Genomic DNA, 24,937 nt, shown 5'->3' with positions numbered 1-24,937 from the left:
AACATATATATATATATATATATATTTAAATAGGGATTGTAATTAAAATGGTAAAGCAAACTCACCAAGATGACAAACGACCATCAGATGCAGCTGCCACTAAATTCTGATTTTCTATGGTGCTCAAGGGGATCCACAACATGGAGGAGTCCTTGAAACCACAAGAACGGAGAAACATTCCTAGTTGCTGTTTTATTAATTCAAACCGCTCCTTGGAGTATTCCACAGCATCCATTTTATTAACAGCAACAATAATTTGATCAACGCCAAAACTTCTGATGAGTTGTGCATGTTCCTTTGTTTGCCCACCATTACTGTCCATACCTGCCTCAAATGCACCAGTCGAAGCATCTATAACAAGAATCGCAGCATCTGCTTGTGTAGCACCCGATATCATATTTGGGACAAAATCTTTATGGCCTGGTGAATCAAGCACAACAACATGATATTTCTTGGAGTCAAAATAAGCAACAGCCACTGTCATTGTTATACCCCTTTCCCTTTCTTCAGCACTTTCATCCAGCACCCATGCATAAGCAAAAGATCCTTTTCCCTGCATTGGATTATAAAACAGAACGTTACCCAACAAAGATAAACCCTTGAAAATCAATATTGCAGGCAAGAAACAATACTGGATTGGAACTAATTGCACAAACCTTCAACTTGGCCTCTTTCTCATATTTGTGCATTTCTTTCTGGGATATTCGTCCCACAAGATGTAGCAGTTTCCCTGATAGTGTTGATTTTCCAGAATCAACGTGGCCAACCTATTACCATTTTTAAGAGATTAGATATTAGATTTATGCTTTATGATTCCAAAGTAATTAAAAATGGCAATAAATGGAAAATTCTAGAGCTTGTGTGACTCAACGATGTTGCTGTTATCTTATTTTAATTTATTTAGTGTAGATTCAACCAGATTGTGTACTTACAATAGCTAGATTTAGTTGATTCTTTGAACCTTCTTCATTATCAGAAAGCATCCATGCCTCAGGCTTGTATTGGGCAGGTGAAGCGGCTCTTCTGGTAGTTACATTCCTTGATCTTTCAGAGTTTACTTCTAAATTCATGCTTAAACTGTTGGTTAGACTGTGTAAGTTATCCTCACTAGAAGTGCGCGTGGTTTCATTAGCAGGAAGTTGTCTACCACTTGCCAATGGGGATGAATACTCTTGTCTTCCAGTGATTGGTACAGTTCTAACTGATCCATTTTTCTCAGTGATGCTTACGAGAGCACCTGAAGATGCCACATCCATAAAGTAAGCGCAAATGAAGTCTACAACATTGGCCCTTTGGAACATATAAAAAATGAAGGTTACTAAAATCCTTTGTGCATGGAAAAGTATGATTGACACTCATTCTTATTTTATTCATATAATTATTTATCAACATGATATAGTTAATTAAGCCCACCATAATGAAAACCTTCAAACCCAAACAAGATGGGGGAAAAGAAAATTACTGCACTGAGACTAATAACAAAAAGAGCACGACTCAAGCAGCCCATAGCCCCAGAACAGCAAATACACTAAAGTTACAACAAAGAATGACGTTTTCTTCTCCATTCTCTAAAGCTCTATTGGTCACTTGAGCTTATTTGAAATAGGTGGAACCAAAAATGCACCTAGTCTTACATTAGAACTCAACTAATACCATTCAAACAAAATGGCAAAAGCAAAGCCCCACCATCAACAAAGTTTGTCCTGCAGACCCTGGCAACGCAAGTAGTTCTCCTTTTCTTATTCTGTTGATGGATGTTCCAACATTGCCACTGAGGAAAGCTATGCTCTATAGAACATCACCATTAGACAAAAATAATCCACAACTTGGAGACGGCACGCTCTAAAAGTCTGGTTTTCAGAAACCCAATATGCAACAGTGAGTCAAATTCTTTCCTTCTCCCATATCTGTCATCCCTAACCATGATCTGACCTGAACTGACCTTCTCCCATGTCCGTCATCCCTCCAGCAACTCCAGCTCCATCCCTCCCAATCCTATACCTTCCTCTTCTCCTGCCTCTCCCCCTCCCCTGAGCCCTCCCCTCTCCCTAAGCCTTCCTGGAGCTGCCGTGTCTGTTTGCCCTCACTCCCTTCCAGGGATGGCCTCCGCCTCCACTTCATTCCCACTTCTTTGATAGATGACAAGAAGCTGGGCATATGCCCTGCCGGATTGCTTCAACCTGAGATATCCAAATGGAGGAGATGTCTGATAGGTTACTTCTTGTAGAGTAGACCCCATTTCTGCATGGTCAAGACAACCCTTTCCAAGCAATGGAGGACCAAAGCATCAATGACAACAAAACCTACTTGATAATGGCATATTCATCTTCAACTTCTCCGATGATGGTGACAAATGAACTGCCTTGAAGGTGGCCCTTGGCAAGTTGGAAAAAGGCCCATCTTCCTCCTGCAATGGACCCAATTCACCAGCCTCAACAAAGTGGATCTCCACTCCATCCATCTGGGTTGCCCTCCCTAATCTTCCCCTCCAATATTGGTGTGGAAAAGGGCTAAGCATCGTTGTTTCTGTCATAGGCAACCCCCTATATTATGATAAACAAACTAAGAAGATGCGCGTGCTTGCCTTCACTTGAATTTGTGTTGAAATCTCGGTCGATGAACCTCCGCCTTCCTCTGTTTCTATCATTGATGAAGAGGGCTTCTCATTTGATCAAGTGGTCCACTTTGAATAGCTTCCTCCACATTGCACTGTCTGCAAAAATTTCAGCCACCACACCAAACAATGCCCCCCAAGGTTACTGCTGACATCTCCTCGCCCCCTCCGACTCCTAAGGTTGATCCAAATCATGGCAAGCCAATATATGGTTACCCTCCACCTTGCCACCTATCGAGACTCCCTGGTTCCAGAGACTCTCACCTTCCACCAACAGATCACATCCTCCCCGTAGCAAAAGCATCATGCCTTCCTCCGGCTCCCCCCACCATCAGTCCTTGTCTGCTGGTTCTTGTTAGTCAGGCCATTCAGACAATGCCGCATCTACCGATGGTCAGAATAGATTCTCTATGCTGCAATCCCTTGAGACCTTTGACGACGAGGACTGTGTTCCTTCTCCTCAATCTAAGGTCGCCCCAGAAGCTACTCCCTTATCTCATCAATCACATCCTCCAACCTCCTCTCTCACCCCGCCAATAAACTTTGTCTCTTCCTTCCCTCACGCCTCCACCACTGACTCTCCCTAATCCTTCTAACCTTCGTCTTTTTATCCCCTCTTCTCCCCCTCACCTTCGAGAAGTCCTTGGTTCATCCTCCTAAACCAAACCACTTGACCCATCTTAAACCAAACCAAGCCCCTCTAACCCATCTGAATCTCATCAAGACCCACTTGACCCAACCCACTACCTTTATTCATCTCAACCATGACCCGGCCTCTTTTGACGCTTCTTTTGTGGGTCCTTCTAACCCATACCCGCCTCCTTTAAACCATAACCCTTCGGGTCTCTCTTCCTCGCTCGATTACTGTCCCTCCACTTATGCCACTCTTCCAGACACTCCCTACCTTCCGCAGGCCCCCCTCCCAAATCGACCGCCTCCACCACGTCTCCAGTCTCCTCTATAGTAGTTACTGGCCCTGAAGCTGACTTCCCAGTCACTGCCACCATCTCTCCACCAGTCCTCTCTGATTCTTTTGCTGTGAAGACTCCTTCCTCTGCTGCCATCACCACCATTGCCTCCGATGCTGATGATGCCCTTGCTGAAGTCACTGCTGCAGACCCTTCAAAGTCCCGCTTCTCCAGATGATACCTTGCTCCTTCAAGGCGCTCCACCAACTACGAAGCTTCTCTTAAAGGATCTCTATACTTCCCTGATGTGAGTCACCCCTTGACATGGTTCGTAAACTCGAGAGAAACATGCGAAATTTCATATGTTTCGTAGGTATCGACACAGGTCGAAACGAAACCATAGGGGATTTTAAAACCAAAATTCTCATGTTTCAACCGAAACATGAGAAATTTCGACCTTCTCTTGTGCATTTTGTCTCCCAAGTGTGGGAAACTTGGGAAAACAATGGAGATTTTCTTTTTTTGGCACTTATTTATGTCAAATATCATTTAAGGAAATGAATTTTATATTTGTTATTTCATTTACTTAAGATATTATTCATAAATAAGGAAATACCCCTTATTTGAATCCAATAAAAATAGTTTAAAAATCAAATTCCTAAAGGAGAAAAAGTCAACCCCCCAATCGAAGAACAAAAACTGGATTTTGGTTATAGGGGCGATTTTTCAACCTTTAAATGATGGGGTTTTTCTCAATTATGAAAATTTTATAAATCCTATAATATTAAAACATTGCTAAAAACCAAAAGTCCGGTAAAATAATATTTTATTTTGATATCCCTAAAATTATTTTCATTCAGGCGATTTTAACAGCATTCGCGCACTTTAAAATAAGTTTGACCGGAACATAACTATATCATTACAACTCAGATTTAAGTAATCTTAGACTTGTTGGAAAGTTGGTTTTATGTTATACCTAATACAAAAAGTTTCATGTAAAAATAAAAATCATTTGACCAGTCAAACTTATTATAGAACAAGAGCATTTCTCTAAATGTTGATTCTTTATAACTTAATGTTGATTTTTTATGATTTGATGCAACTCAATGTTGATTTTAATGACTTGATGTGGCTTAATGTTGATTTTTTATGATATAAGGTATATATAGCTTACTAAATAATGTTGGAAAAGATAACATGCATGCCTTAAGGGTAGTGAGTCACTACTTGGATGGAACCGCCTAGACACTCTACTTGGAATTGAATCACTACTTTCAAGTGTTGAGTAATTGAGTCACTACTGTTCAGTGTTGATAGATAACTATCGATGATGTAATATTTTTATCTATTTTGGATCATTTGGATTATATCTTATATTTTGATGAAGATTGTAGACTATATATAGTCATTATGTAGTAAACTTTCAGAATTTAAGCCAACAAGTCAGCATAATGATTATCAAACCTTTGGTTCACCACACAAGTAAGACTTTGTGTTTCTTTTATGAAACTAATAATGTGAATGTATTAGAAATGTTTAAAATAAGTTGTACACAAAAAATCAAACAAAAAAACATTGTTTGGGGGTCGAAACCTAAGTCATATCGAGAAAAATTCCCCGATATCCTCGAAGTTTCCCAGGTTTCCACCGAAATTTCGGTCTCCCCAGAGGTCGAAACCTGTTACAGTGAACCTTGCCCCTTGACCCCCTGATGGCTTGGCCTCCTCTGACGCTTTCCTTAGCCAACTGCCTGCATCTCAGACCTGCAGAATTTCAAAGAGAGCTTCCAGCCACCGCAAGTCTTCAGCCAAGCATTGCCCCACTATCCAAGGATACAAGAGAATTAGCAGAAGTTCTTCTAAGCAATCCGGCACCTCTTGCTCTTCAGAGCTTCTGTTCCACCCCCTCACTCTTTGCGATGATCCCCTGGCTAATATAGAATGTCTGAGGTATCAATTCCTTGGCCAAACAAGCTTATATCTATTCTCTAATAAAAAAAAAACCATTTAGCCCTCTGTATCCTCCTTGAAACTGAAGTCCCTAAGGCCAATGCAATCCGCATAGCTTCTTCCATCGCCTTCTTGGTCCCCTCCTATCCAATTATTCCTCCCACCCTCATGGGTGCATCTAGGTCCTTTAGAACACTTCTAAGCTTCTGATCACTATTGTTTCCACCTCCTCCCAATCCATCCACCTCTCTATTTCCAGTCCCTTGGGTGCCAAACTCTTTTTCTTCTCGGCCATATGTTGCTTCAATCATGCCCCAAAGAGAATTTCCCTCTGGGATGATCTCCACTCCTCCTCCCATGTCTTCTCCCTTCCTTAGTGCATTGGAGGAGACTTTAATGTTGTTCATTTCTCCCATGCGAAACTTGGAGGCTCTCCTACTGCCCTCACTCCCATCGAAGCTTTCTACTCTTGTCTGGAAGACATTGCTCTAAACGACTTGAGATGATCAGGAATCAAATTTTCCGGACACAACAAAAGGAGTGGCATCTACAAAATTTCTTGCAAACTTGATAGAGTCCTTTTCAATGAAGCTTGCCTTACCTCCTTCCCCTCCTCCCACGCAACTTTTGACCTCCCTGGTATCTCTGATCACAGCCCGATCTCCCTCTTTGTTCAGCATTACATTTCTTTTGCCCCCAAGCCCTTCAAATTCTTTGATATGTGGTCCCACAACCCTAAATTCCTCCCCTTGGTCTGCTCTACCTGAGACATCCCTGTTCAAGCCTTCTCCTCCCCCCTCATTGCCCTTGCCCGGAAGATCAAGAATGCCAAAGTGGCCCTCAAGGCTTCGAATCTCTCAACCTTTGGCAACATCTCCTCTTAGGTCTCCAAGTGCAAATGTAAGCTAACCTCCATCCAATCACGCCTTCAAGTGGATCTGCTCAACCCCCTCCATGCTGAGGAAGAAAGAGCTTCTTCCCTTGAGCTCTCGCCCCTCTCAGCCTAAGAAGAGAGCTTCCTTAAGCAGAAGTCCCGCATCAAATGGTTGAAGCTTGGAGACCTCTAATTTTTCCTACTTCCACAGATCCTTGAAGGCAAGATCCAACTCCAACTCCATTCTCAAGTTCAATGCTAGTGATGGCACCTCCCTCTCCCATCCTGATGCCATTAAATCTGAAGCAGTTGCTTCCTTGTCTAAAACCCTTCATCCTCTGGCTCCTTATCCCCCCTTCCCCTTCCCTTGAGATCTCCTCAATAAGTTCCCCCCCCCCTCACCTCTTCGCTTCCCTTCAAGCCATCCCCTCTAATGATGATCAAATCCATCATCTTCTCCCATAAAGCAAACAAAGCTCCAAGCCTTGATAATTTTAGTATAGGATTCTTCACTTCTTGTTGGGACATTGTTGAAGTTGAATTAGTCAAGGCTATCATAAGCTTCTTCTTCAATCCCTCTCAAATCCAAGGTGTAAACGATACCTTTCTTTGTCTCATCCCGAATAAAGGAGGACCCACCTCCTTATCTAATTTCAGGCACATTTCTCTTTGCAACTTCTTGTACAAATTTATTGCAACTGCCAATCGTCTCCAGTTAATCCTAACCAATCTGCTTTCATAGTTGGCAGGAGTAATTGCCGATAACATTCTCCTTTGTCGTGAAATTGTCAGGGGTTTCACCAAAAAGGCCCATTCTCCAACTGCCCTGCTAAAAATTGACATCTATAAAGCTTTTGATATCAGATGGTATTTCATCACCAAGACCCTTCTTGAGATGTCCTTCCCCTTAATATTTGTCAATTAGATCCATTCCTATATCTCCTCCCCCACTTCTCTGTCCTTGTCAATGGTAGCCCTGTTGGTTTCTTTTCTTCCACTACTAGCACCCGCCAAGGATGCCCCCTGTCCCCCCTCCTCTTCTCACTGGTCCTTAAAGTCCTCTCCAGACTATCCAATCCTCTACTGATCACCACCTCATCTCTCCCATTCCTAAGTGCAAAGCTCTCAAGTTGACTGATCATGCTTTTGTTGACGATCTTATGATCTTCTCTAAGGTTGACCCCTCTTCCATTCTCTCCATCATGTCCTCCCTTTACCTCTTTGAATCCCTATCTGGCTTTCGAGTCAACCTCCTCAAATCCTACTTCTTTTTGGTTGGAGTCTCAATGCTTCCAAAGCTCTCCTCCTCCAATTAACAGACTTCTCTATTGGGTCCTTCCCCGTAAAATATTGAGGCCTTCCTCCCATCACTGTTAGATTATTTGTTCATCATTGTACCCCCATGCTTGACCTTATTAAGAAAAGGCTTCAACTCTGGAAAGGCAAGCTCATATCCTATATGAGATGCCATACCCTCATCAAGTTTGTTCTTCAATCTTGCTACTTATACTGGACTGTTATCTTTCAATAACCCAAGTCTATCTTCAAGTTGGTTATATCCTTGATGTGTTCATTCTTCTGGAAAGGATCTGACACCACCTACTTCCTTCATCCCATCTGTTGGGCTTCCATCTGCTTACCCCTTCAGGAAGGTGGCCTAGGGGTCCATAGAATCAAAGAACCTAACACTTCCGGTCTTCTCAAGCACATCTAGAAACTTGTTTCCAAGTATAATAGCATATGGGTCTCTTGGGTTTACTCCTCCCTCTTAAAAAAAGATTCCTTCTAGACTACCTCCCCTTCCTCTAATTCCTCGTGGGTTTGGTGTCAGCACTCCTGAATTCTAGGCCCTCAACCCTTCGTGCCATTTCTTCTTCCATTGGTGATGGTTCATCCACCCTCCTTTGGTTGGACAATTGGCACCCTGCCAGGGTCCTTGAGGTTGTTGGATCCAAATCTGTTTACTCCTCTAGATTGCTAGAGATCTCCCAGTAGCTTCCATCATCCTCCATGGTGCCTGGTCTCCCCCCACTCTCCTCTCTGTCATCTCCTTCCTCTGGCCCTCCCCCTCCCCCTCCCTCTCCCTTCTGTTGTTTCTCTAGATCAAGAAAATAGAGACCACCCTGCACCTTACCACATCCAATCATCTTCCTTGTTGTCAGATCCTAAAAACGCAATGGGAAGGAAAAAAGGTTACATGACAGTTCAAGTCCCTAGTAAGGCTACTAATAAATAGCAGATTAGTAGTAAAATTAGGGATATGTAAAACTAAACTTAAAGTGAGAAGTAGAACACTGAATAATACCCTTTCCAGAGTCAAAAGATAGAGTGCTATATGCAACCCTCAATTTTTTAATGCCTGAGGTGGGTGAATGCTTATGGAAAAAGTTGGAAGAACCAGTCAATGACCAATGGCACCGAAGTCAATGATCCAAGAACTAGATACTACCGATGCACAATGACCACTAAACAAGATACCTGAATGAGCAAAGTTGGAACTTGAAGGGATTGGAGATATGACAGGTGCTGATGAATTGGAAGCCTAGAGCATACGCCTAAAAGCCTGGAGTTCCTCCTGGTATAGACCAGCATCAGTTGCAGAAAGTTTGTCAACAGTTTCAGCCTGATAGGCCTTGTTTTTGGATTTACCACGAGCACGCTTAGCTTCAAAATCAGCTTGTTTCCCATGAAGTTTCCAACATATATAATGCGAGGCATTGTACCTAGGATGGGAGTTCCCAACCACGATGTGGAGAATCATGACAACCACACTGATGGTTATGACAGGATAGGGGATAATTTCCTAGGCACTAGACGTGGTAGAGTTTGGGGTAGAGGCCGTGGATAACCCGATCTAAGGTACCACACCCCATATGGGGATGAATAGGGTTTTGAGCAATATGACAAGGGCTTTGATGTTAGGCGAATGGTCAAGGTAGATGCCCCTTCCAATGATGGTCAAATCGATGTTGAAGTCCTCTTAGACTAGATTAGGCAAATGGATCGGTACTTCGACTTCTATTATATGCCCGAGGAAGTCCGCTTCAGGTTTGCTAAGCTAAAGCTTACCGGAGTTGCCCAAGACTTCTGGACAAACTAGTACCAAGAAACCAGTCTAGGACTTGAGCCAGTGACAACGTGGGTAGAGATGCAGGAGAGGCTCAAAAGGGAGTTCTTACTTATTACCTATAGGCTACAATTGTTGAATGACATGAACACCCTGAGAACTGAATGTGACTAAGTACATAAGCAAGTTCAATGAACTAAAAATTAAGAGCCATACTCATGAGGATGTTGAGCACACTTTTCATATTCCTTATTGGGCTCAACTCCGAAATCCAGTCACGTATGGCACCCCACTTGGTGCGAAATGTTCCATAAGCCTTCCGAATAGCTCTCAAAATAGAATCCTCTATTAGGACTTTTCCTCAGAAGAAGAGCTTCCATGTTGGGGAATCCTATTTCCAGTATCCCCTCCAAGGTTCATTAGGATTCCCAAAGCCACCTATTGGACCTCAACATCAATTTAACAACAAAGAAAAGGGAATATTGGGTGAAGCACCCAAGAGGAGTGGTCAACAACAGTGCTTCAAGTGTCAAGGGTTTGGTCACTTCTCCAGCGAATGCCCTAACAAAAAGATTGGATGTCGCAACTTCCTCATACGGAATCAGAACGCGACGAAGTCAGAAGCATTAGAAAGATCGGATTTTTCTCGTCTCGTTATATGGAGAAATTTTCTTCCAAAAAATTCATCTTCAATGCCTAAACTGCCACCGACTGCCATAAAAGCTATCTTTTGACCACAAATGACATAACTTCTTCATACGGTATCGAAACATGACGAAATCATAAGCGTTAGACTAGATAAATTACTATCTAGCTGTTTAATGAAGAAACCGTCTTCCAAAAAACTCATTTTCACTACGGAAAATGCCCCTAAGCGTAAATAAGCCAAATTTGCCAGTTTTGACTCGGAATCTCGCACCAACTACCATGGATGAATCAATCCACACCATGCATATCATGTGGCTCTATTATCTCATTGGCGACATCGAATGCTGCCATGTCACCACTTCCGACCACATCACCCAAACTGGCCACATCATCACTGCCGCGTGGCCGAGGTTACCAAGAAGGACAACTATAAAATAACACACTTTAGTTGAGGCCCAATTTCAGTGGCCAGGTCTAAAGAGAGATGTTGCCAAGGTCGTGAGTCAGTGTAGGATGTCAAACCGCTAAGCAACAAAAGAACACCGGCTTATACACTCCCCTCCCTATGCCACATATTCCTTGGCAAGACCTTAGCATGGATTTTGTGCTTGGTCTACAAAAAAAAAAAAAATAATAACGAGAGGACATGATTCTGTTTTTGTGGTTGCAGACCGTTTCTTGAAGATGGCGCACTTCATCCGATGCTCCAAAACCTCTGATGCATCTATAGTGGCCAAATTTTTCTTCAATGAGGTTGTCAAGTACCATGGACACCCCTAACCATAGTGTCCGATAGATATGTTAAGTTCATCAGTCACTTTTGGAGGACTCTATGGCAGATGATGGGTACTAAACTTCATTGGTACATGGACTAGGGATTCCTACAATGGTTGACCACATAGACTGTGGATGACCTAGGGATTCCTACAGTGGTTGACCACATGGATTGTACTGAGGTTTAATATAGCCGAAGCTAGGGCAGAGAACAAGATGGCAGCACTATAAATGATGCACATGCAGGTCAAAACTAGAAAACAGTGCAGCAATAAATAATAATAATCTTAAAGGAAATATGCCAAGTTAACTAGGATTCAATTGAGCCATATGGAGAAGGCAACATGGCAGCATATCATCAATTCGAATACAATTTAGTTCAAGTATTCCAAAAGATTAGGTGCTGTACTTTCCTCAACCCAACATCCAATAAAAGACAGCAAGTAGTTTAATGCTAGAAAATCACCAAAACAGTAGGCAATAGGATATCCTAAGCAAATCAGCAATGGTAACAATGAGTGGAGAAGGAGAAGAAAATAAGAGGGGGAGGGGGAGGGGGAGGGGGGGGGGGAGGACGGTTACAGCCAAACCATTCAATTCAATTCTTCTTCAATTCATTAATTTTCACAACTCGGGCTACATGCTAATTTATATTAAACCAAAATAAAACTTACCTAATGAAAACATAAACTGAAATAGAAACTCCTAAGTGCTTCCTAAATTAAAGTCTAATAAAATAAAAACAAAATAAAACTAAAATTGAAAATTTCTATTTGCCTAATAACTACCCCAAAAGTAACCCAAAATAAAAGATTACATATCTTTGCCAAATAATCTAAATATCCTATTGATCAACTACCAAACTTGGATCCGGTTCTTAGTCCAGGCTCTTGAATGACATTAAGAAAAACTTGTCCACGAATTTTGTAAAATAGAAGAATTATCACGAATCGACCGACATCCATCGTTGATTGTATGAACTCATCGGTTAAACCACAGTTGAATGATATGAAATCCATTACGCGAAGCTCGTTGGTGAAGTGGTAACTTGGAAAAATAAAATCAACCAGTTCTCTCAAGAGTTCAATTGATTCAATTTTTTCTTCACAAGTTGATTTTCAACGACCGTCGGCTTTGTCTCGTCTTCTATCATTGGTGACTCATCTTCTGGCCCGTCCACCTATTGCTCAATAATTGTGATCACACTATTGAAGATAGGGTGAATACCATCGGGTGTGCCTAGTGTTTTGTCTTTGATGTCCTTATGTCCAGCGTCATGAACATTGTGACCTTGTTGTGCAGTTGAGTTTGGGATGGGTTGACATGACTTGAAGTAGGAGCTTTTGGCTCTGATACCAAATAATCCGGGGTCGGTGGGTCCTGAAGAACCAACTCAAATCGGTGGGGGCCCACCCAAGAGTGGTCAATTCTCCATGGTTTGGGTCGCCCTAGAGTGGTAATCTCACCCTAGAAATCCTAGGTCAGATCAATGCTCCACTTGAAAGTTTGAAGCAATTCTTTAAAGACTGCTACTACCGCCAGTTACAAGGAAAGGAAAATAGAACCGTGAAGAAGGAACTAAAGGAAGAAGACTAGAAGAGAGTGAAAGAAGATCGCATGGAGGGGGGGAAGGAGGTCTCGTAGGGAGGAAGGAGCGAAAGAGAAGAAGGGGAAGAAGAATAGGGGGGGAGCTGCCTCGTTGGACAAGGAGAGAGAGAGAGAGAGAGGATGGTTACAGCCAAACCATTCAACTTAATTCTTCTTCAATTCATTATTTTTCATAACTTGGGTTACATGCTAATTTATATTAAACCAAATAAAAACTTAATGAAAACCTAAACTGAAATAGAAACTCCTGAGTGCTTCCTAAATTAAAGTCTAATAAAATAAAATCACAATAAACTAAAATTGGAAATTTCTATTTGCCTAATAGCTACCCAAAAGTAACCCAAAATAAAAGATTACATATCTTTGCCAAATAAATAAATATTCTAAATATCCTATTGATCAACTACCAAACTTGAATCCGGTTCTTGGTCCGGGCTCTCGAACTAGTTTGGGTCGATCCATTGAAGTGCTCCTGCATCAATGTAGCTTTGGTATGGTATAGTTTGTTGCAATGTTCACATTTCACCACTTCCCTGGTAGTGTCACTGGTACGGACAGCCCCCTCAGAAGTAGTAGAACCAATCTGTAGGGCTGATTTCTCCGTAGGGAAAGTGTGAAGCATAGAGTTACGACGACCTCCTCCGTATGAACCACGGCAAAGGACTGTTCCAGAATAAGGAAGGGAGATCTGCTAAGTACTTGGACACGAATCTGATCATACTCAACATTCAAACCAGCCAGGACATCATACACCCTAATTTTGTCCACATGTTTTGCATAGGGAGCAATATCTTCAGCACTGGATGGATGATAGTATGCAAAGTGATCGAGCTCATACCACAAAGTTCGAAATTCAATATAATACTTCGACACAAAGAAGTCTTGTTGAGTAGTAGTATGCACTTTCTTGCGAAGATCAAATACCTGAGCATCATTCCCTATTTGTCTATATGTTTCTTTGGCAGCAACCCAAATCTAAGAAACAGTTTCTAACAACAAGAATCCTCTAGAGATAGATTAATGTATAGAGTTGATCAGAAAAGCCATTACTAGAGAGTCATCGGTGATCCATTTGTCTTGAGGAGTACCCTCCTCAAAGGGTTACTTTGATTTTCATGTGATATAACCAACGAGACCTCTACCAGCAATCATAAGATAAGTGGTTCTGGACCAAATGAGGTCTTCAGTTCCCTCCAATTTCACAGAGCAAGCACCAAAAAGAATATATTCATTCCGACTTTGCCCATCAGAGTCTGAAGTTGCAATAGAGACAGTAGTTACTCCAGACATGATGATAATAGGGAGAAGTCGACAATTAGTAGGACAAATACTAGATCTTCAAAAATAGCCGACAGAAAAGGGCAATACTTGGATCGAACTGCTCAGTAAGGGTGGTGAAGAACTCCTTTAAGTTATATCTGATTATAATAAAGAACTGAAGAGATGGGCCAATTTTGGTCTTGGGAGAAAGCTCTAAAATCTTCAAAAAATAGGATCACACACACAGCCTTAGCAGACTGGGCCACAAGGCTGGTTGAACTCCTCTGTACCGGTGACGGAGATATCCTCCAAATCTCAATCGATTCTGAGGGAACCCTAAAACCAATGGAGACAGGGTTTTGAGAGAGAAACCCTAATTTTGGGAAATCAAAGATGAAGGGGGCTTCAAACTTGCAGGTAATGATGGGTCTTTTCCAAGTTTCTGTACTTGATCTTCAATATAGGTGGAGATTTGTGCTTAGAAGTAGGAAGAACCAAATTCCAAAGGAGAAGAAGACTAAAAAATTTGCAGATAGGTAAGAACCCTAATTTTTCAAGGTTTTTTTGGTTTAAAACATTGAGGTGATGTGTAGGACAGCAACTAGATTCATATGAATCACCTCATTAGTGCTTTCCTATAGATAATTAGGAAGGCAAACGTGGGAGAAGATGGAGACTTGTGAAGAAGATGGAAGATGAGAGAGGATGGGGCTAGCTATTTTGAGAAAAGAATAAGGGAGACTGAAAACCCTAGATCAGAAAAATTATCTCTGATACCATGTTAACAGCATGAATGCTTGAGTGATTTGACTAATCACACAAGCCCTTTATTTATAATAATAAAAATAGGCATAACAAGAGGTACAAGTCATAACCCAATTACAAGTACCCCCCCCCCATCCAGCCAGCCCACACTAAATAGGGTCAATGGAGAGGGGGAAGTCCTATTGTGCCCCTGCAGCACACTTAACTCATATTTTAATAGAGTTCTTCTTGTTCCCCTTCTCCTCACTATTCTTTTCTTCTACGTTTCATTTCCCTTTCTCCCTGTTTGTTTCCTCATCACGTGACTTACCCTGTTCGGTGCTAAACTGAGTTTAGCAATAAAGTTAATCAAGCTTCTTCATGTCATGTTCTTTTGGCCCTAAATTCTGGGGGATCACCTCCTTTCCTGGGAGCGACCCTAACCCTACACTCTTATCCCAAACAACTGACCCAGTTGTGAGAATCAAGTCCTCAACCAAACCTGAATCTGAGATTATCACCTGCCCTGATTTCAGAGGTTCTTTCCAATTCTGCGCTGTTTCAAACCATCTTTGTATGGGTTTGAGAGAGTAGTGTATAGGAAACTTTTAGGCATGGTTCAAAATCTCGCAAATTGTGATCAGAATTTCACAGGTTACGCAGGTTTCGACCCACTCCAAGACAAAACCAGATACCACAATATAATTGTACATGGTTTCAACTGTTTTCGTCGGAATTTCGCATATTTCAACTGACTCGACCAAAATGGTGGAGCCAGCCCCCTTCTATAATACCTCGTTTCGTGGGTTCTGAATTTCCTCCCCCTTATGTCGTGAGTTTTGACCAGGAAACAAAACTAGAAAGCAAAAAAACTCTGTTTTGTCACATAATCCTTCATTCCACTCACATCTTGCATTATCAAGAGAGATCAACCTATAGAAGAGCATTTGGAGAAGCAAGGTAAGCCCCATTTTCCTCAAAAAAAAAAAAAAAAAAGTGATTGTAAACATAGTAGAATGATTTCAATTTTTTATATGTTAGTTAGAATGGCCCAATCTACGCATTCACGGTTTTTTTTTTTTTTTTCTGTTTTCAAAAATACATTTCCTAAAACATAAATTTGAAAACAATAGGGTTAATATGTGATGTTGGGTGTTCAATTTATGACGGCGTCAAAATTCTTTTCCTTTTTTTATTATTTTAATTTTTGAAAAGTAATTAAATATTTTCTGAAATTTAAAAAATAATAATAATAAATATGAAAAATATTCTGCTTTGGTATAAAAAATCAAGAAAAAAATTAGTGAAAGTATTAGAAATATGTTTCCAATCAAAATTGATCAGTAATGTAATTCTGTTAACTAACTTTTGTTTATTAATTAAATAATTATTACAAAATTAATGTAAAAAAATTAAATATGCAAAATATATCATACATAGGAGGAAATTTATAATAAGCTTTAGTTGTTGTTAGGAGCCATATTTAATGTTTTTCTGTTTTAATTTTATTTCCATTTCCAATATGTAAGTTATATGTAAACTTTGGCTAGTGTACAGTGTACTCAGCTTATACTAGCAAACTTGGGTCAACACCACAAGTAAGATTTTGGGTTTGTTTAATGAAAACTAATTCCTGGAATAGGTAAGAAATGTCAAAAATACGTTGTATATAAAAAAAATTAGACTAAAAAAACATTGTTTGGGGGTCGAAACCATGGTTTCCACGAAGCCAAGAAAGAGTTCCTTGTTTACCTGAGATTTCCCGAAATCTCGGGTTTCGACAATCTCGTGTTTCGAGATTTAGAATCTTGATTTTAGGTCAACTGATGCCCAAACATGACAATTCTCTCCTTCGAAGCTTTCTATTCTTCCGCCCTGTGTATGGTGGTCAAAAGTTGAAGGAGGCTTGGTGATGTTATTTTATTTGTCACCATATCTTCTCTTGTCTCAAATACCCTTACCAAAACATTTAGGTTCCGAAAGGATTGAAACAAAACCCAATACACAATTTCGACCAAAATTTCAAGGTTTCAACAAAATTTTGGTCCAAAGTTTGTTTTGCCCAAAATCTGGGCCGAAACATTACCTTCGGCTAAATTTACACACCACATTTCAAACGCAATTGGTCGAAATTTCAACTCATTTCGTTCATTTCAAATAGTTTCGAGTCAAAAGCTTAGACAACCCAGATTTGGTGCTTTATTGGCCAAATCAAGGTTGGAACAAGTACTTGGGTTGTGCTATGGAGGACTTCAAGCATTTCTTCTGCCATATTATGACATGGGTCGCTTTTGTGATACAGTCGGAGGATAACTTGATTCGGTAGCAGCAACAACATTCCAGACTTCTAGTGATTTTGATCCGGGCCAGAATTTGTTTTGGTACCAGGAATCTAGGACTCTATAATGGGCATAGGCTTGACATGTTGATTGTATTGTTGACCCCGCTACATTTGACTCTTTGTAATATAGTTATCAAGGAGAGAAGGTGACCAAGGCAATGGAGGATGGTCAAAAATCAAGGCAACACCTTGTTGCCTAGGTGACCAAGGCACCAGTCCAGGCTGAACCGCCTAGGCGCCAGCTTGATAACTAGGCTTTTTAACAAACCATATAGGATCCATGATTCATGATATGGTTTATAATTTGACGTTCAATCCTTCCTAATGCCTATTTAAATTGTTTTATTTGAATTATATGTGCTTTAGTACTAAACACTGTGTGGAATAGGCCATATTAGAGAATGTATAGAACGTACACTACCAACCTTGGGTCCGAACTCAAACTACAATTTTGGGTCTAAAGGTTCCACTATGTCTAGAAGGCTTAAAATAGGGTGTCCTAGAAGTTTCAGGACCTAATTGGGCCATTTGTCCCTCAAAACCAACCATCAAAACTTGCAAGAATAAAAATATACAGGTTTCAACCAAAATTTCGGTTTTGGTCAAAACCTTCTGGTTTCAAACCGAAACCTAGAACCCTGTCTATGCTACACTGAGTTTATTAACTGCCCAACGTTCCACACTATAGATCATAGCCAGTCATATGACTGTCCTATAAAATTTCCTTTTAAGTTTTAAAGGAATATGTGGATCATAAAACAGTCTGGACCCACCTCCCCACTTCATCCATCCTATCTTCATCTACAAATAACCCTTTTAGAATTCGGATTATTTACAAAATTGCCATTCCCTGGGCCCTTAAGCAATCCGAACTGGGTTTTGGGTCCCAGGATTGCATCATAGTGCCAGCCTTACAGAGAATCAAGAAAATATCATTAGCTTTAACCCATATCAAAGCTACGGTGCAAACTCCCCAAATGCTATCAACGGGTGTTGATAGGGGACAGGCTAGAATCACATTCACTGATTTTGTACCTTCATTTCAGATCTTTGTCAGCACCATGAAACATTCAAAAACTCGTCCCTATAATTAACTTCCTTCTATTTCTAGACATTAGCATTTATTGAGTACCTGGGCCCGACAAAGATTAAAATACAGCATACAGTATTTTGTAATGTTCTCCATAATAAACAAGAAAGATGGGACAATTTTTTAACCTCATCTAGACTAATCTATATTTTGTTAGGTACACATTTCTACTGTTTTCTCAAGCAGCAACAGAACCTGTTTGAAATTTCAATCTCAACCAGGAAAACAAATTCAATGAATAAACAGCATTGGAAAACATAGTGGGAATGAAACCCTTTTTCATAGATAATGCATTCAAGAATACAAGAGCTAACCTCGCCTAACAAGAAGGTTAATTGGCAATAATATAAGATACACAGATCGAAAAATGCCATTACTAGCTCATACCTTTTGAAACTGCCTTGGAAGATTGTTTTCCACGAGACACCAAATCATCTGGAGATGGGCAGTCAAACTTGAAAGGAGCTGTTATCATCAAGAAGTATGGTTTAGAAACTGAGTGGCTGCCAAGAAACCCAAGCAGAAAGAAAAAAAGTTATGAAAATGTAAAAAGAAATTGCATAGAACAGTGAAAGAATATGTCGATACAAGATATCATAAATATTTTCTCTCTATAGATTAAAATCCCATTCAGATCATACGTAGACCTATAATGACAGGGTAACTGCAATTTGGAGGCTTAAAAGCATTATGAAAATCATAAAATTCTCCTTGGGTATTCTCAATCCTGCAGAAGTTATTTGTCTCTTTCCTCATAAAATCATCATTCTGTCGCTGAAAGGTTATGGCCATGTTCTGCTTCTGATGAGGCAACGAAGCAAAAAGAGACTTGGCCATAATGGATGCTCCAGACTCTTCACACATGTTGTGAACTGCATGAAAGAGCTCGATTCTATAAAATAGGCAATGAATATGAAGCATAGCCAGATAAAGGTCAAGTCATGAATCATGATATACCTTTACTCAATAAGCTAAAGTATATAAACCATCAAAATCATGATAGTCCGAACACCATAACACTTACCTGTTCTATTATTGCCATTGTTACAAATGCTGGAAGGCTCCCTGAAAACCTCACATATATCACAGAAGGGCATGCTTTCATCGTTATCATAAGTGCAAATAGAGCAACGCCAAGTCCCAGGCTTGATAAGATCTTGCTCTACCTCAGGTACTTCTCCTGCTGCAGAAAATTCGATTATAGAAAACTACTATAATGAGATGTCAACATTAAGATGAGTCATACAGGAGAGAGAACACAGAATATACACCCAAAGCATAACTTACCATGAAACAAGAAGAAGAAATTGGAAGCAACAATTCCCTAGTAACTTTGTGTATTCCGAAATGATTATCAGATTTGATTGTGTCATGTGTCAAATGGAAGCTTTGATGAAATGAATTTCTTTTGTACTTGTCAAGAGCCAAATCTCTCCTAGAAATTACTTGATGGTACTTTCAGTAAGATACGAATGACCGCCGGCATTTGGTCGTGACCATGGCCGGGGTAGCCCCCTTGCCGGAAAATTCTTCACCCGCCTTCCGTGAAATTCCCTCCCCCCCATCCTTTCCTTCTCCTTCCCCCACCGCCATTCCACCTCCTTCGGGCATCCCCTGGAACTCTCACTTCAAGCCCTCTCTCTCCCCCCCCCCCCCCCCCCGCTGAGAGCCTTCCCCTTCGCTTTTTCCCACCTGTCTGCAATGGAGCTTCCCACGTTGCTGTCTGTCCCAAGGGACTTCTTGACTTTGAGGCTTCCCGCTAGAGCAACTCCCTTCTAGGACGATTCCTAGGGAAGAGGCCACCCTTCCATATGGTGAAGCTCTCCCTCCTAAGTCCTAAAGCAATGGAGGACTATCGGCACTGTTGATCATAGTTTTTAAGGCGGTAAGGCGACAGAGGCGTTTAAGGGTCTTTCAAAGCACCTTAGTGATAAGGCGGGCATAAAGCGTCGTCTTATCGACTAAAGCGTTCCTGTGTAATTTTTTTATAGAACCAATCTATTCGGCTCAAATCCTAGTTGAATCCTATTTCTCATATGTTAAATAAATATTAAATGTTCATATTCATACCAATGTAAGAGATTCATCAAGAAAACAAATCAATAAAGTGAATAAACTAAGTTCATCCTCATCAATCATTAATCATCAATCATCAATCATCAATCATATTAACATATAATATAAATACATAATTATGAAACAAAATTATAAATATAAAGAAAAGAAGACGTAAAAAATACAAATATTTATTATACTTACCTCTATGATGCCAAAATGAGTGCCTAAGCTCTAAGGTCATCCACTATATTTCTACTCCTGTCAAAGAAGAATGAAGCTCACCGTTGCCAGAGCAAAATGGTCGCCTGGATCAGTGGTTCTTCCTTGTTCCTTGATTCCTTCTCAAAGCCCTTTCTTAAAACCCTTGACAAAATCCAAACCCTGTTTGTGAATCGGGTTTTTATTTTGTTTGTTTTGGTTATTTTGGTGGAGTAAGCTGATCCCAAAAAAAAAAAAAACCATAAGGCGGCACTTCACATAAGGCAGAGCACTGCCTTACCATCTCTAGACCGCATCAGCGCTAAGGCGTCGCCTTACCAGCGCCTTAAAAACTATGCTGTTGATACCTTCCTTCTCGACCATGGATACTTCCTTTTCCGTTTCTCCGATGAGAACGATCGTCTTAGGTGTCTCGAAGGAGATCCCTGGTTTGTTGGTCGATTGCCCATCTTCCTCCGACCTTGGCACCGTCAGTTGCTTCTCAACCGAGAAGACTTCAACACCATCCCAGTTTGGATCTCCCTCCCTGGCCTCCCTTCGCATTTCTGGTGCGCCGACGGATTGAGAGCTATAGGCTCTGTTTTGGGTACTCCCATATGCTCCGATGCCCAGACGTTCAGAAAAGAAAGGCTTGCGTATGCCAGAATTTGTGTTGAGGTGGATGCGTCTACAGAACTTCCCACCTCCATTTCCATCCAAGATGGTGAAGACTTTTTCTTCCAGCAACGGGTGGCTTATGATTGGAAACCCCCCCAGTGCATTGATTGCAGTGTTTTTGGCCATGACTCTTCCTCCTACCCTAGGAGGCCGACCCCCTTGGTGCGAGATGAGGCCTTGCATGCGGAGCTGGTGAATGTTTCTTGCATTCGAGATTGATCAAGAATGTCTCAGGCAAGATCTAGACCTCCTTTCCGCCCTTCGGTCCAAGGTCGACGAGGGAGAGGTCGTGCCCGCGACAGAAATCCTCCCTTAGCCACCACTGTTATTCGTGCTGTCCTTCCCTCCGATCACCCTCTGGTCCAAGGTAGTGGATTAACCGATGACAACCCTCTGGTGCAAGGTTGTGGATTAACCGTTAGGCAAAACAGATTCGCTATTTTGGCTGAGGCATCGGGGCCCCTCGAAGAACCAACCAGGACTGTTGATGGTGATGTTGACGTGAGAGCTTCCTACCCTACCGATCGTGCTACGGAAGATACCACCATCCCTTCCCATCTTTCTTCCTCCACTACCGATGAGAGCTCCTCTTCCAATGAGGACTTGGATCCATCTTCTGGCTCAGATTCCGATGAGAGCTCCTTGGACTCTGATGGGGACAGATCAAGCTCAGGTTCTCTAGCTTCCTTGTCCACCCTATCGAAGACGCCAGCGCTAACTGTTGCTTATAGGAGAAAGCCACCTCAATCCTCTGTGGCGAGAAAGGTCTCGGCCTAGCGACACGTCAGCCTGTCATAAACATCTCTCCCTCCGCCAGCACTGATGGGCCTGTGGCTCTCTCCCAACCCACAAACCATTCTATTCCTTCCAAGACCACACCCTCCACTCTAGTTGAGGCCCAGAATCATATCCGAGCCCACTCCCCATTTGAGCCTTCAACCCAGGCCCTGAACCAACCACTGGCCCAGAGTTCCTCCTTGTCTCTTTCGAACCAATTGGACTCGGGCTTGGTATTGGTTCCTCCTACCCATCCTGCGAACCATATTGGAGCTTCTTCTTCACCTGACAGTCTCACTGTTCCTCCCAGGACTAAGAAAAAATCCCAGCGTGCTTCGGCCTCCTCGACCATTGGCCTACCTTCTGATCCTGGAGGTAACACCCTGAAAGATCGCCCCTCTATCACTCCTCGCCCTCACAGGAGGAGAAGCTAATCCCGCCAATCGGTGGATGCCCAAGATGCCCCTGTTGTGCAGTCGTTGCCCCCTTCCAACTGTTCCTAATGTCCCAAGAAATAGTGTGGAATTCTAGGGGCCTGGTCTCCCCTTCTAAGCATGCTGCTGCGAGAAGCCTTATAAAAGATTTGAGGCCCTCTTTTTGCTGTTTACTTGAAATTCATGTGAAGGAAACGTCTTTGACCAGAATTGTGTCCTCCATTGCGCTTGGTTGGCTCTCCCTTTCCAACCACTCTTCCCATCCCAATGGTCGTATCTGCTTCTTGTGGGATAAAGCCAAACTGAATGTCACCCTCCTTTCTTCCTCATCCCAATACCTTCATCTCTCCGTCTCTGACCCTGTTAACAGCCACTCCTCCTTTCTCACTTCCATCTATGCCTCCAACAGGGCATCAGATAGGGAGCACCTTTGGAGTGATATCAGACTCATTGCTAATCAGTTAGGCACCCACCCTTGGGGGATCTGTGGGGATTTTAATGTGGTCAGGTACTCCCATGAGAAGTAAGGAGGGGGGACCCTTGATATTACTAGTGTTGAGGCTCTTAATGCCTGCATTGAAGATATCTCAGTAAATGACCTCAGATGGTCTGGAAACAAATTCACCTGGAACAACAAGAGATCAAGTCAGGCCCGTATCGCTTGCAAACTTGACAGAATCCTTGTCAATGAAGCATGGCTCTCCTCCTTCCCTTCCTCCCATGCATCCTTTGAGAACCCAAGTATTTCTAACCATTGCCCCATTTATCTCTCCATCCTCCCCTACACCTCCTTCGGCCCAAAGCCCTTCAAATTTTTTGACATGTGGACCTCCAACCCGGATTTCCCCACCATTGTCAAAGAGGCTTGGCTGAAGCCGGTTAATGCATTATCCTCCCCTCTTTTAGCCTTGGCCAGAAAATTGAGAAATGTCAAAATTGCCCTCAAAGCATGGAACACTAACTCCTTTAGGAATATCTCTTCTCAAGTTAATGTTTGCAGGAACAATCTCTCTTCTTCAGATCCGGTTGCAGTCTGATCCCCTCAACCACTCTTTGGCTGAAGATGAGAAAACTGAGGCTGCAAATTTATCCTCCCTTTTGGCCCAAGAAGAAAGCTTCCTCAAGCAGAAATCCAGGATCAATTGGTGAGAGTTAGGAGACTCAAACTCAGCAAATTTTCATAGGTCTGTGAAAGCCCAAAACAACTTCAACTCTATTCTCAAGCTGACTACTTCTGAAGGGATTCAGGTTTATAAGGTTGATGAGATAAAAAATGAGGCAGTTGGCTACTTCAAGAACTTGTTCAACCCGGCCTCAGCCTCTGGCTCTTCTATCCCAAATGGCATCTTAGAAAAATTCATTCCTGAGACCATGTCTGACATGCTTAGTGCTATCCCTATTGACGAAGAGATCACATCTTCCATTCTCTCCCATAAGGCAAGCAAAGGTCCTGGCCCGAACTGATTCAATATGGGATTTTTTTCCTCCTCTTGGGACCTTGTCAAAGATGACTTGATCAAGGCTGTTAAGAGCTTCTTGTTCAACCCAAGCCAGATCAAAGGGATTAGTCACACCTTTCTTTGTCTAATCCCTAAGAAGGAGGGTGCGGATACTATGATGGATTATAGGCCCATCTCCCTTTGCAACCTCTTATACAAGTTCATTGCAAAGATTCTCACCAACAGAATCAAGCGAGTGGTTGACTCCTTAGTTAGTGACAATCAATCGGCCTTTATTCTAGGAAGGAGCATAGGGGACAATATTACTCTTTGTCATGAAATTGTCAAAGGTTTTGAGAGGAAAACCCACTCTCCAGCTGCTCTTATGAAAATTGACATCCACAAAGCCTTTGACTCTCTCAGACGGGATTACATTACCTCGGTCCTCAATAGTATGGGATTCCCTCCAAATTTTTCCAATTGGATCAACCACTGCATAACCTCCCCTCAGTTCTCGGTTCTGGTTAATGGTAGCCCAGCGGGATATTTCTCCTCATCTGTGGGGATCAAACAGGGATGCCCCCTCTCCCCTTACATCTTCTGCTTAGCTATGGAAGTCCTCTCCAAATGTCTGCAAAGGGCCACAGATCAAAACCTTATTGCTGCCATCCCCAAGTGTAAAGCTTTGAAGATCACCCACCTTGCTTTTGCTGATGATCTAATGATATTCTCCAAGGCCGACCCAACCTCTTTGCGGAACATCATGTTGTGTTTAAATCAGTTTGCCGATTTGTCTAGGCTGCACATCAACCCGGCCAAATCCCTCCTATTTTTAGCTAGGATCTCTGATGTGGTTAAAGCTTCTCTGCTTCACCTTACTGGTTTCACCATGGAGAGGCTTCCGGTGAAGTATATTGGTCTTCCTCTTATTCCGGCCAGGCTCACCGCTCATCATTGTTCTCCTATGCTTGACCTCATCAGGAGGCGACTCAACCTCTGGAAAGGAAAGCTTTTGTCATTTGCTGGCAGGCTTGAGCTCATCAGATCTGTGCTACAGGCCTCATACATCTACTGGTCCGGTATTTATGCTCTCCCGGTTTCTATCATCTCCATGCTGGAATCCATGTTTGCAGCCTTCCTTTGGAAAGGAAGTGAAAGCTCTAGATTCCTTCGTCCCATTAGCTGGGCTGCTATTTGTCTCCCAAAATCTGAAGGAGGCTTAGGATTGAGGAGGATCAAAGACGTCAATCTTGCGGGGATTACCAAGATGGCTTGGAAAATTATTTCTAAAAAGAAGAGTATATGGGTTGATTGGGTCTACTCAAGCCTCCTCAAGTCGGATTCCTTTTGGACAACTAAAACTCCGGTTGTTGTTGCTGGAACTATGTAGTATGGTTCAGCAACTACCCCAATTGAATTATTTGGGCCCACTCGTTATCAATGGGATCAGGGATATTTCCAGCAAGAATGAAAGGG

At 42.0% G+C, this 24,937-nt stretch overlaps 1 protein-coding gene across 9 annotated transcripts in view; it reads right to left on the bottom strand.

The window, feature by feature from the left end:
- LOC122091865 (elongation factor 1-alpha) overlaps positions 1 to 24,937 on the bottom strand; it is a 93,376-nt gene that overhangs the window by 53,283 nt on the left and 15,156 nt on the right. For 4 of the 9 annotated variants that reach the window (XR_006144053.1, XM_042662058.1, XM_042662059.1 and 1 more), the window contains exons 3-8: positions 18,902 to 19,060; positions 18,519 to 18,749; positions 18,265 to 18,342; positions 933 to 1,237; positions 657 to 767; positions 66 to 553 (exon numbers count right to left, since the gene is read on the bottom strand). Coding sequence is in view for 8 of the 9 variants with exons in the window: in XM_042662058.1 (XP_042517992.1) it covers positions 66 to 553; positions 657 to 767; positions 933 to 1,237; positions 18,265 to 18,342; positions 18,519 to 18,749; positions 18,902 to 19,060 (1,372 nt within the window). In the remaining variant the exon portion in view is untranslated. The remainder of the gene's footprint in view (positions 1 to 65; positions 554 to 656; positions 768 to 932; positions 1,238 to 18,264; positions 18,343 to 18,518; positions 18,750 to 18,901; positions 19,061 to 24,937) is intronic. The other 5 variants (XM_042662061.1, XM_042662062.1, XM_042662063.1 and 2 more) reach the window with 3 other exon arrangements.

The sequence above is a fragment of the Macadamia integrifolia genome, chromosome 10 (assembly GCF_013358625.1).
Source record: "Macadamia integrifolia cultivar HAES 741 chromosome 10, SCU_Mint_v3, whole genome shotgun sequence".
Classification (NCBI taxonomy): Eukaryota; Viridiplantae; Streptophyta; class Magnoliopsida; order Proteales; family Proteaceae; genus Macadamia; species Macadamia integrifolia.
This window is presented reverse-complemented; position numbering and strand designations above follow the sequence as displayed.